This window comes from Rosa chinensis, chromosome 6, assembly GCF_002994745.2.
Source record: "Rosa chinensis cultivar Old Blush chromosome 6, RchiOBHm-V2, whole genome shotgun sequence".
Lineage (NCBI taxonomy): Eukaryota > Viridiplantae > Streptophyta > Magnoliopsida > Rosales > Rosaceae > Rosa > Rosa chinensis.
Window position 1 is genome coordinate 52,357,177 of NC_037093.1, and position 13,146 is coordinate 52,370,322.

The 13,146-nt window shown below is 38.7% G+C and overlaps 2 protein-coding genes and 1 long non-coding RNA gene across 4 annotated transcripts; 1 reads left to right on the forward strand and 2 right to left on the reverse strand.

Annotated features, from left to right (window-relative positions):
* The first annotated feature begins 421 nt into the window (after window positions 1-421).
* LOC112170546 (calmodulin calcium-dependent NAD kinase) lies at window positions 422-3,558 on the forward strand. Of its 2 annotated transcripts, none has more exons than XM_040508336.1 (9): window positions 422-623; window positions 731-907; window positions 1,009-1,232; window positions 1,357-1,418; window positions 1,508-1,729; window positions 1,915-2,041; window positions 2,187-2,512; window positions 2,642-2,786; window positions 3,319-3,558. In XM_040508336.1, the coding sequence occupies exons 1-9, from the start codon at window positions 614-616 to the stop codon at window positions 3,556-3,558; spliced, it is 1,533 nt and encodes a 510-aa protein (XP_040364270.1). In that variant the 5' UTR covers window positions 422-613. The 2 variants fall into 2 exon arrangements, with proteins under 2 accessions (XP_040364270.1, XP_024163643.1); XM_024307875.2 differs by having other exon boundaries at window positions 423-623; window positions 728-907.
* Window positions 1,800-4,268, reverse strand: LOC121049912. Its single transcript, XR_005801619.1, has 2 exons — window positions 3,348-4,268; window positions 1,800-3,070 (listed from the first exon to the last, which is right to left on the reverse strand). It is a non-coding gene; the product is annotated as an uncharacterized LOC121049912 (long non-coding RNA).
* A 6,066-nt stretch (window positions 4,269-10,334) lies between these two features.
* On the reverse strand, window positions 10,335-11,816 carry LOC112170547 (histone H1). Its single transcript, XM_024307877.2, has 2 exons — window positions 11,476-11,816; window positions 10,335-11,332 (listed from the first exon to the last, which is right to left on the reverse strand). The coding sequence occupies exons 1-2, from the start codon at window positions 11,668-11,670 to the stop codon at window positions 10,607-10,609; spliced, it is 921 nt and encodes a 306-aa protein (XP_024163645.1). The 5' UTR covers window positions 11,671-11,816; the 3' UTR covers window positions 10,335-10,606.
* Window positions 11,817-13,146: the final 1,330 nt, after the last annotated feature.

Below are 13,146 nucleotides of genomic sequence, written 5' to 3' on the forward strand. Positions count from 1 at the left end.
ATATATGTGACATGCTAAATATTTAGATAACTTAAATTACAAAAGTTGTACAAATAATCAATTAGCAATACATGAAGAAGTTTTTTTTTTTTAGTTACACATGAAGAGACTCTATTTCATTTCACGTAAACATTATGTAAATTTATATGTTTCCACTTTCCAATGTCAGACAACATCCACATTTTTACATTCTTGTACCACATTAGATCACCTCTTCTTCTTTTTCTTTCTTTTTTTTCCTATATATACCCCTCCGCCTCTGTAGAATAGTTAACTAAATTCATAATAACTTCTTTTTTTCAGAAGAAATTCAAAATAGCTTAAGAAATGAAACACTATATATTTTAGAAAAATTATTCTGTCAAACCCGTAGTGATCGAGAAATGCAAAGACTAAGTTTTATTGTATGCAAGAAATGGGCCAAACGTGTCATTAGCATCACTGTCTATTTGCCTCCCCAAACAACAAACTAAACGATTAACATGCAACTACACAAAGCATTAGCCAAACCCAAAACTTTCTTTTTCTCATTTCCAATTTTCTCAATCCAAATCGAAAAGTAAAGATTCTTTCCTCTTCTTCTTCTCATTTCAATCTCTTGGAATTCTAAGACATGCAGACAGGTAAGCCTCTTGATATATATTGGCCTTTTCCATGGCTATATGTTTCCAGCCTTCATGCAAAAAGCTATGTAATTTGTCATTCCTCACCTCTCAATTTTCTTCAGAAGAAAACAACGGCAAAACCACCTTCGCACATATCCTATCAGCCGCTGCCATCGGCATCATCATTGCCGCGGCGGTGCATTATCGTCAACGAAAGACAAAGTATGAGAAGATCATCCCACGCTTAAGGGTCTCGGACTCCAGCCGCGTTCATAAGATTGAAAGGTTCCCTCATTATGTAGGTAAATTACATGATCCATTTTGTTTTCATATAACCATTGTGATCTATATCAAATCGTCATATGGATTTTATATCTTTTGCATGTCTACATTGTTGATGCAGCTAGGCAGCTGGGATTTAAAGATAGAAGAGAATGTCCACACCTCTGCAAATTGGCCACCGAATACATGAGAAAATGCGACGGGTTTGAGGATGACATCTACAGTTTCTTTTCTAGTGAACCGGATGCGGACTCGCTGTTTGTGAAGCTTCTGGAGGAGTTTGAGAGATGCATCCTCAGTTATTTCGCATTTCATTGGAACGAAGCTGATCTGATGATTAGTCAGGTTTTAGATCACAGAGTCTAAATTGATTGATAATACGAAAGAAAGTCGAAAATACTTATGATGCATCTGCTTTGCAAAATCATATATGTACAATGCACAATCCTAAGGTCTTGTTGAATTTCAGGTCTTGAGTTGTGATACTGAGCCGAGGAAGAAGCTCAAGAACATTGTCATGGCAGCGACCAGGTGTGTGCATGTGATACATGGAAATTGTCATGGGAAAATTGAAGTTGCAAGGATTGAAAACAATCAAATAACCTGACTTTGTGATATAGGGAACAGAGATTTGAAAGGGTGACCAAAAATTTGAAGGTGGCTAGAGTTTTCACAACGTTACTGGAGGAGATGAAAGCAATGGGACTGGCCACAGCGGATGACTCAACATGTACAGAGGTGATGGCTCCGGTGGCTCATGCTGATAGAAGTCCAGTCCTCCTCTTTATGGGAGGTGGAATGGGAGCAGGGAAGAGCACCGTGCTAAAGGACATTCTCAAAGAGTATGAATTTATTGAGCAAAGGATAAAATTTTAAGCTTGTTTTGCTAATGGAACTTTGAAGCGAGATGCATGAGAAAGCATAATGTGCTTGAATTCACTCATCATCTAGTAACAATATATAATATGTAGAATGTTAAGAGAAGCAAGTATCTAACATAATCTTTCTGGATGAAATGTGTCCGCAGGCCATTCTGGGCAGGAGCAGCAGGGAATGCAGTAGTGATTGAAGCAGATGCCTTCAAAGAATCGGATGTCATATACAGAGCTCTCAGCTCCAGAGGGCATCACGACATGCTTCAAACAGCTGAACTGGTACATATCAACTCTCTCAGATTATCTTCAATGAAGCACAACCCAATTCTCAATCTTCTCCTTTCAGCACCCATCTCCTGTTTCCTTGGCATCGTTCATTGAAATAGTTGATGGCTCATAAGTAACAAGGCCAAATATAAAACAGGTACACCAATCATCTACAGACGCAGCATCATCCCTTCTGGTCACAGCACTTAACGAAGGGCGAGATGTGATCATGGATGGCACACTCTCTTGGGTACCATTTGTTGTTCAGACTGTAACAATGGCCAGAAATGTCCACCGCCGCCGTTATCGCATGGGAGCTGGTTACAGGGTGAATGATGATGGAACTGTCACTGAAAACTATTGGGAACGAATTGAAGATGAAGAACCAGAACAAGTAGAAGGGGGCAGAAAGAGAAAACCATACAGGATAGAGCTTGTTGGAGTTGTGTGTGATGCTTATCTGGCTGTTATAAGAGGAATAAGGTAGAGTCCTGGTCAACTATATCATTTATTTCTTACATTTGTTTGCACCTTCAAACTTTACCAAGCAAATGCAAAGCATGTCCTCTTGAGATACTGATGCATAAAAGTTGGCATCCTCAACCATGACAGGCGAGCTATCATGTGTAGAAGAGCTGTTCGAGTAAACGCACAATTGAAATCCCACAAGAGATTTTCAGAGGCATTTAAAACATATTGCCAACTAGTTGACAATGCTAGACTGTATAGCACTAATACGTTGGAAGGACCACCTAAGGTACACCTGCTATCCCTTCTCTTAGTTTATCTTCCTTTCCGGTAACAACAACCTTCAAAACATGCTCAACTAAGACTTCAAGACATGGAATTCAATGTTTAAACAATAGCATATGTACCTGCACAATTTCACTTAAGGAAACTCAAAAAAGTCGGGAGTTTCTTGGTTCAGGCTCAGAAATTATCATAGTAATAAACTTACAATTTGATACCATGCTTGGATTGCTGTAATTAGGCCTTGCAACGTGAACCCCACAAGACCTGTTAAGAGCTTGCTCCCACCATCTGAGATGAAAAGAACCATGCTTTAGCCATTTAGAGTCCTTACATAATTGTACACACACACACACACATGGTATGTATATGTATAAATAACTTGGTCAATATAGATGAAAGACAGAGCCTGACATAGCTTTCCAGGACCAGACTAACAACATAAAATTCTGTTTGGAAGTACATAGAACGGAACGACAAAAACGAGATATTGAAATCTTACACTAAATATCTGATACTAAGATAGTAATTTTGTGTAGTTGATAGGATGGAAAGACAAAGACAAGACCTTGCTGGTTGATCCAGATGAAATTGATTGCTTAAAAAGGGTGGCAAGTTTGAATGACAGAGCGACTTCCATATACGAACTCTACAAAAACCCTAATCCAGCTTGTCAAAAGGGATCAGTTTGGAAGGACATTGTCCTGTCGCCTTCAAGGTTAAACATTCAACAGGAGCTGAAGTACTCTATCCAGAAAGTAGAGAGATTGAAACAATAAGGCAACAGTGCTTGCCATGGCTCAGAAGATGGAGACAGAACGAAGCATCAAAAGCTTTCAGTGGATCCAACAAGTATTTTGTCAATGTTGTACCAAAGATGTGGAGCTTACATATAGACAAAGTTAGGGAAGATTTTTCAAAGTTAAAAATTCAGACTTATCTTGGTTGAAGATCATAGGAATATATATGAAACCAATTTTATCTGAATTTCCTTTTTACTTTTTGTATGACATTCATTAGCAATTAAACCTGTTGATGTAGAAAAGATGCTTTCTATATTTTTCCTTTCTTTCACCTTCTAGACAAAATTATACATGGTGACAATGGAAGCAAACACCAAAAGGATTAAATGGAAATCATAAATGTCAAAGGCATGTATAGGTTCAGGCTTATATAATAGATGAATGGATACACATAATCCAATATTTTCCCTTTAGTAGCAAAAATTGTAACATAAAAGAAACATAATCAATAAAATCTGAAGAAAGATAAAGGAAAGCCATCTCATAAGGAGCTAACATCTGTAGGTTCTTTATATTGCACTGATCAAGTAAAATATTTTGTGATAAAAAGAGGATGGATTTATCCAGCAGGAGAAAATATAAGCCTAAAAGAAGGGAATCTGAATGTTGGATTAATTGCAACTTGTGATCTTAGAAGACCTAAGTTTCTCAAACAAGAAACATAGTAGAACATAGCCTTCAATTGATTGCTTAATAGCTTTCCAGCAGCTTTTGTGTCATCTCATTATTCATTTTGGTATTCCTGGAGAAGAGTTTCAAGGTTGTTTCGATAATTTGCTGATGACCAGCATTATGCAATTATCTACATCTGAGTAAGGAATATCGTCCCTTGCCGGTTACGGTTGTAACCCACATTCCTCATATGGATTACTTCCATGTTGTGATGTACTATTGCCTCTAATTTTAATTGAAGAAACTGAAACCAAAAAACAATATTTCAATTAGAACCCCACTGGGAAGACATGACTTTTCATCCAACAACTATAATTTTAGCAGTCTTCCAACGAACACAACATATAATTTTTTCTAACCTACTGCCATACACATCAAGCATCAAATTTTATATCGACAGCATATGGATGAAATAAATGAGGATCTGCTGGATATGGACCCCTACATTCAATGTACCTAGATTTCAGGGAGAATACGTATAAGGAAAATGATAAGAGGGAGAGATAAAGGAAGTTCAAAACTACACATTGTTAAGCTGGTTAAAGACATGCCTGGATTTGTTTCTGTAATTGCAAGAATAATAAAAAATATTCCTGATTATCAAGCATCTTTCTCTAACCTTCAAAGAGTGATGAATCCTTATACCTACCACTGAGTCCTTGTTTACTTGGTCATTGCATTACTAAGTTTAAGCCCCAGATATTCATCGATGCTGTTGTTTAGTAAACTCACTACTAATTCTTACAGTTATCCTTCAACTCAAACCTCAATGAAACAGGCACATCTAACTTGTCCTGTACATGTGCATTAGCGCATCCAACAATAGCAGAACTGCAGAACCAAATGCAGGCCATTGATGAAACCCAATAGATGTAGTATACATGTGTCTCTTCTCCAACTTATCTAAATCTTCTTTCCACCAAAAAGGTTAACCGAATCCATAGAGGGCTATCATCTTGATAAACCTGGAACTCCATGCTGTCCTCAAATGAACTAGGCCAAATTATCTCCTCAATCTGCCGCCAACCAAACACCTCCAAATCTTATCAAGAGTTTCCTAGAAGCTTAATCTTGAAAACAAGTGCGGTAGAATATATAGCCAAGGTCCTGTTAGCAATAACTAGTTCCTAATAGGTTAATTTCTAACCTATCTCTCAATCGAGAAAGATGAGCAAAGGCAAGTATTTAATTTTGCATGGCATTGCAAATGTAAATATAACCAGAATGCAGAAAATGGTAGGTTTAGTTAACAAGGTAAGATGAAACCGAAAAGCAACTGGATATTACCGAGGAAAAAACTTCAGCAACATATCATTATCAAGACACGAAGTTTTGGGAAATAATGGAAAAACATTGAAAAGAATACAAAACCTATGACAGAAATGCAGACGGCCTAGGAGACAAACGAACATATAAGTTCACAGACTCGCATGTACTTTCTCTAATCAATCCATAGGCTCACCTTGTTTAATTTATGGTTTCAATAGATACCTCCTCTATCTAGTAGGATTCAGTAAGGTAATTTTCAGTTCAATCCTTGCTGACTGCTGTCAATACATTTCCTGCAGTATATACATGCATCACACGATAAACATGTTTCATGTTCTCCATATTTAAATGTCCAAAATTCTTCCAATGTCAAAATCTTGCAGCTAGAGAATCCCCAACAATGAAGTTACATATTCTGCTAAATTTAAGTTAATAACTTAATACCATAACTCGACATGAATATTTTACTTCCAAAAACAAGATTTCACAATATAAGTCAATGAATGCGAAACGGCCAAATAAACAGGAGATCAGAGTGTTATCTTTTCTACTCGTCTTCAAATAGTCCTTGTTCTGTATCAAGAAAATAAGATTGAACATCGACTTACTGAGCATATTGCAAGTGAAAGGGCCCAAATTTTCCAGTCACCCTAGTCCATTACTCCTGAAAAATTTTAGCAAATCACAGATGACTTACTGAGCATATGCAAGTGAAAGGTGCCCAAATTTTCCAGTCACCCTACCCATGAGTCCATTACTGTTGAAAAATTTTACCAAATCACAGATGACTAATATCGACTCCCAAGAGACAATATAAAGATGCAAGAACTAATAGAGTATTAGAGTGAATGGGAAATGTTACAATCTCAGACCCTACTACTTCCTTCTCTCAGCTAAAGTACACCTTTTCCTCAATAACATTCTACCACTACTGAACATGGCACAAAAGAGAGACTTCAACTGCAACTACTACACCTTCCTTTTGCCATAATGCTTTTCACAAGGCCTCAAGCTCATTCCTTGAATGATTCCTTTCCAACACTGCCATGATTATTTGTTCCTGTAAAACAACATAATGGCAGTGAGCAGGGGTTGTCCTAAACTAGAGGCCATGCTGTAGGCGCATTTTACATGACTTCTGGAAAGATAGAGTGCTTATGAATTATGGCTCAGTTCCGTGGTTTTATTGACCCCCAAGTGTCCTCATCATGAGTCTCATCTCAACAACTCTATGCTATTGATGGTTCACTGGTATTATTGTACGGTATGATCTCACTCAACAGATTACTAGATGTTGGGGTTTCAAAATCTATATTACAGTACTTACTCTATGTCAAAAATAAAGTGATAACTGAATCTGACTGGTACTTATTAAATGTCATTCATCTCTACTCTCTACCATAGAATCAGCCACATATCAAAGGATTCTCTTGCTGAACTTATCAATACCAGCTCCATAAAATCATTCATATGTGAAGGGATCTACAAGTTTATTTGGTCATATTTGTCTCCTTCTCAGACAACATTAAAAATCAAAAAGATACTCCTAGTTTAAAATAAACTATTAAGTTTATGAAGAGGGATCTACAACTTATCAAGCAACCTTCCGAAATACACAAGATTATCGATAAGAATGCCTCATTAACATCAATCAGTATATCATATTACCAAGATATATAATCTCCACTTCCAACTATTTAACATAGAAGCTTTCAAAATTTTGCAAAGTTGCAGACAAAAGATACAATACTTGCATAAGAAGGTTATTAACTGAATAATGAACAAATGTAGTTCAAACTAAACCATACCAATGAACCAAGTATTGTTGCAGAAATCAACTCCTCAAGCTTCGGGACAAATATTACATGAGAAATAAGATTTAGAATAGAAAACAACAAGCATATCAACCTACACAGAGAGAGAGAGAGAGCTGAAAGCAAGTTCAAAAGGAAACATAGTTAAAATGATTAAAGACATGCCTGGATGTGTTCCTGTACTTGCAAAAACCAAAGATGTTCCTGACTAACAAGCATCTTGATCTAACCATTTAAGAATTGCTGGATCCTGATAGTCACTACCAAGGATTCCTTGGTCATCAGCAATTTCTTGATTTAGTCATTGCATTACTAAAATCAAGCCCCACATATTGTTTAATTCCGTTGCTTTGTAAACTCGAAGTACTTAGTTACACTCATTTTTTAATTCTAACTTCTACAAATCAAGCAACATTAGGACTTCTCCAATAATAGCAGAACCAAATACCAACCTTGATAAAATCCTATAGATGCAATATACATGTTTCTCCAACTTCTCTATATCTTCTTTCCACCCAAAAAGTCGTCCAAATCTATAAAGGGTTCGTCCACTTGATAAATCTTGATTTAACTATTTTGGCCTTTCATGCTGACCCAAAATGAACTAGGTCAAATCATCTGGCCATTCTCAATCTGCCGCCAAACAAACACCCCAAATCTTATCAAGAGTTTTCTATATAAGTATAAACTTGAAAACAAGTGCAGTAGAATAAATAGCTGAAGTCCTGGTAGCAACACCTGGTTCCTAGATAGGGAAATTGGATAACCTATTTCTCAATTGTAAAAGATGAGTAGATTTAAATACTTAGAAAGGGATGTACGTAACTTTGCATGACATCGTAACCATAAATAACCAGAATGCTGAAAAAGTAAGGTTAAGCAGAAAAAGGAAAGATTTAACCGAAAAGTAACTGGATATTAATGAGGAAATCTGAAACGTATAGATAACGAGATAGAATGTTTTGGGAAAGAAATTGCAAGCAAAAGCAAAATATTAAGATAATAAATAAAAACCTATAAGAGATATGCAAACTGACTAGGAGACAGACTCACCTGTAGGTTCTAATACAAACATAGGCTCAACTTCTTTAATTTATTTACTACCTCTATCTAGCAGGACATAGCAAGGTAACGGTCAGTTGAGTCCTTGCTGACTGCTGATGATAATACTCTGCCAGCAGTATATACATGCATCTCATATTAAATATGTTTCCTGTTCTCCATATAATCTGTCCAATATCCTTCCCATTTCAACTTCATGCAGCTTATAGATTCATCAGCAACGAAGCTACATATTCCGCTAAGGTACTACCATATTTCGACAGGAACATATTACTCCCAAAAACAAGAGTTCACAATATCAGAGCCAATGGATGTGAGAATGCAAACTGAAGACCTCTCAATGCTATCCTTTCCAATGTCATCTTTCATACATTCCTCATCCTATATGCAAGAAAACAAGATTGAACATCAACTGAGCACTTGCAAGTCAAAGGAGGCCAAATTTTTCAGGGCCGCCCGCCAACCCACATGATTAATATCGACTCCCAAGTAGACAACATATAAAGATGCAACAGTTTATAGAGATAAATGGGAAATGCCCATATCTTGATCTATCTCAAACACTACTGCTCCCATGTTGCAGATAAAGTAAACCTACTCCTCAGAAACATCCTACCACTAATGACATGGTCACAAAATATAAAGACTTAAACTGCAACTGCTACAGTTAGTTCGCCATTGAGCAGGGGGTGTGCTAAACTAGAGGCCATGCTGCAGGCTGCATACAACATGACTTCTGGAAAGAGACGGTGTTATGAGGTATGACTCAGTAACCTGGTTTCTTTCATCCCCAAACGACCTCACCATGAGTCTCATCTCAACAACTCAAGTGTGGTTTCCAAGGTTTAGTGGTTTTATTGTATAATATGATCTCACCCTGACAGGTAATGAGATGTTGCCCTTTCAAAAACCAATGCATATTTGACAATTCTATGTTAATGACATAATGCTTACAGCTTACTAACCGTAACTCCTCCTTATTAATGTCATTCATCTCTACTCACCACCATAAAATCAACCACATATGATATATCGAAGGATTTCTCTTGCACGGTTCATCAATACCATCTCCATAAAATTATTCATATATGAAGAGATTTACATTTTTAGTTTGGTCATATTTGTTTCCTTCTAAAGTACATTACCATGTAAATGTAGAAAGAACCCTCTGGTGTTTTAAACTCATACCATATAACGAAGATCATCTATAAAAGACTCCATCAATGAAGAAATATCAAATAAATACTTAGTATTTCAAATCAACATAACGTATAAGAGATTAAGAGGGATGCAAACAACCTTCCGAAACAGACAAGATTTTGGATAATAGTCATGCTTCACTAACATCACACCAAGTCTATTAACTTGCCAAGATATGTAATCTCAGCTTCAAACTATGTCTAAAATAGTAGCTTTCAAAAACAATGCAAAGTGACAAACAAAGTAAGTAGAACACTGTCATTAAGTTGAAAATCACAGATAAGAAAGTTGCCAATCAAATAACAAACAATGTAGTTTTAACCAAGCACTGCACAATAAACTAAGAGTTGTTGCAGATATATCAACTCCTCCAGCTTTGTGTTGCAGAACACATAGAGACTTGGAATAGTAAACAACAAGCATATCACGCCAGCATCACACTGATAATTCATAATTATATTCAAATTTAAGTCTTCATTTTCCAGAAATTAATATAAAATTTGAAATAAAGTCTAGGCAGAGAAGTTTACCAAGCTTGGAATCAAAGCAGGCAGAGTGAGATTTGACAGGGTTCGCTTCAAGCTTCAATCACGTACACCACAGTTGACGTCTGTGAAACGCAGAGGCTTTCTTCCTTTTGGGATTTGGTTCAGAAATTGGGCCCAAATATTCCCCATGACCACACACACAGTGGGAGTTGCAGAATTGAAAGAGTGATAAAATGGAGAGACTATATAAGATAAAACTCATCTGCTTTCATTCAACTCTGAAATTTTACATCGCAAACTGTGTTTCCCAGAAACCCTAGAGAGACTAAGGACATAGATTTTCATGACGAAAAAAAAAGGAACTCTGAAATTAAAAGTAAAAAAGAAACAAAAAAAAAAAACCTCCGATTATATATTTCTTCTTCAGCTGCAAAGAGACCTAAAATATACCCATAAAGAAGAAGAGATTTACAAGACTACCCCTAAACCAACACTAGCCTCTCTTCCTCTCTATCCCTCTCACTTCCTTCCCTTCCTAGCTGGTGCTTTCTTCGCCGGCGACTTGACGCTTCTCGGCTTCACAGTACGGGTGGGTGCCTTCTTCGGTGTCGCTGCCTTCTTCGGCGCTGGCTTGGCCGCCCTGGCCGCCGGAGCCTTCCTCCCAGGCGATGACCTGGTCAACGTCCTCGCAGCCTTGGCTGGCTTCTCCTTAAGCTTGGGCTTGGGAGCTGCTGCCTTAGGCTTGGCAGCCGGGGCAGCCTTGGTCTTGGCCGGAGCAGCCTTTGCCTTAGCGGGAGCAGCCTTGGCCTTGGCCGGAGCAGCCGCCTTGGTCTTGGCCGGAGCAGGCTTTGCCTTGGCCGCAGGCTTGGCTTTGGGCTTCGGCTTTGGCTTAGCAGCAGCGGCCTTAGCCTTGGCCGGAGACTTGCTCGCCGCCTTGACCGACTTAGTCTTTCCCTTTGGCTTCGCAGCAGGCTTGGCCTTGGGCTTGGCCGCGGCGGCAGGCTTCTTCTTGGCCGGAGCAGCAGCGGGCTTGGGTGGAGCTGTGGCGGACCGAACCGACGGAATCTTATAGGAGCTTTTGACCTTGGCGAGCTTGTCGGAGCTGACGAGCTTCTTCAAATGGTAGAGCAGAAGCTTCTTGAAGTTTGGAGGGAGCTGCTTGTGCTTCTCCTCGATGAACTTAGTGATCGCATACTGGCTCGAACCAGTCCTCTCCTTAAGAGTCACAATCGCATCCTTGATCATCTGCGGAAAACAAAAAATCGAAACGAAACGAAAATCGTTAGAATTATAAAAAAACAGATCCGAAACCCTAGTGTTCACAACCCTAATTAGAGAAGAAATGCATTTCAATTTCGAATTTCGAAAATTCCACATGCAATAAATACCTCTTCATAAGGAGGATGAGTGGGAGCAGTCCTGGCCTTCTTGGGCGCAGCAGGCTTCTTGGCCTTGGGCTCCTTGGCCTTGGTGGCCTTGCCGGACTTGGCCTCCGGCTTGTCGTCGGCCGGCGGGGGGTCGACGGTCTCGGTTGCGGGCTCGACGGTCTCGGTGGTGGCGACGATCTGTTCGTCCTCAGCCATTGGGATCCCCAAATTAGGGTTAGGGTTTTGACGAAAGGAGAAAGGGGGAGACTGGAATTTTGGAAAAGCTAAAAGGAGGAGAGATCTGGATCTACACAAGTAAATGTGGTAGTATTGCTGGGTTAATTTTCGTTGTGAGAAGATGACGGAAATTGAGCGGTTTAAATAGTAAAGAGCTTCAAGGAAGATATCCCAGACACGAGCGCTGATTGGTGGAGAGGCCTAGCACGCGGATCGCTGCCTTTCGTAAGTTTGAATGTGAGCCTTTGGATGGGGGGGTATGGACGGCTGAGAGCGACTGGGAGGGGAGGCATAGATGGATGGGTTTGGGGAAATTAGGTCTTTATTCTTGGTTTGGGTGTGCTTTTCTCCTCGATTGATTTGATTATAACTGGAGACATACTAGATGGATTTGAATGAGACTTTTTTCATCTGGTAGATTTTTATCTGAGCTTTCTAATGAGTGGTTTTTTGTGGTTTTTGGGTGATGGGTTTTGGAGTAATTTGGTTTTGAAGCCACAATGGTCAGGATTAGGGTTTTTAGTGATGTTATTGTGCTTCCGATGGATTTCCGGGGAATGCTCGGAACCAACTCCGGTTTTTTTTGCCATATCTGATAGGCACGTAGTTGAGGAACGTAACGGTTCAAGAATTACAAAAATCGGACCGGATTTGAGTACTGAAATGTGGAGTGCAATGCCAATGAAGTTGAACATCTCATCTCCCTTTGTGCAAGGTGTGACACATTACATGTGGTGTGTATCCTATTTGCAAACAATGAAATCACCCAGCACCTTGACACTAAATCTAGACATATTATGACATGAAAAGTGATCAATGAACTTGAATTCAAGTGAGTTCTAGATCTATGGTCACCGGGTTGTTTTACAATCAAGTAAAGATGCTCATCCTAGAGCATGTAGAACATTGACACATATGTTGCCACTTGCAACCTGGGTAATTTGACATCTTAGCTATCTCACCCATCTCCGTATGCCTCAAAATTGTATATAGCTCCATGCCGATGAATGATTTCACTGGAATATTGCATAGTAAACCAAGTAATTATCGGTCAGCTTACATCATTCACTACTTTAATTACTAACTGCACCTCTATGCATCACTACACCATATAAGGACTTTACATACCCAGATGTTCTTTGCAGCTCTTCAAGCAGCTTAGATACTAATCATTTCATTCACCTATTGTTGCCCCAAAACATGTCATACTGGAACTCATATGCTACTTTAAAGCAATAGTAAATTTCCAGATTGGTTTTACCCAAGTAAAAGACTTGGACTTTTTACAAGAACAATGATAGAATTGTCTTCATTTGGGGATAGATCTCTCATTCTGATGAGTCTACAATATCCATTCCATGGATATTAGCTTTTGTGTATAGATGTTTAGGTTCTACATCTCGTTCAGTCATGGATTCACGGTTCAAGATGCACAAAACTAAGGCAACAATCTGC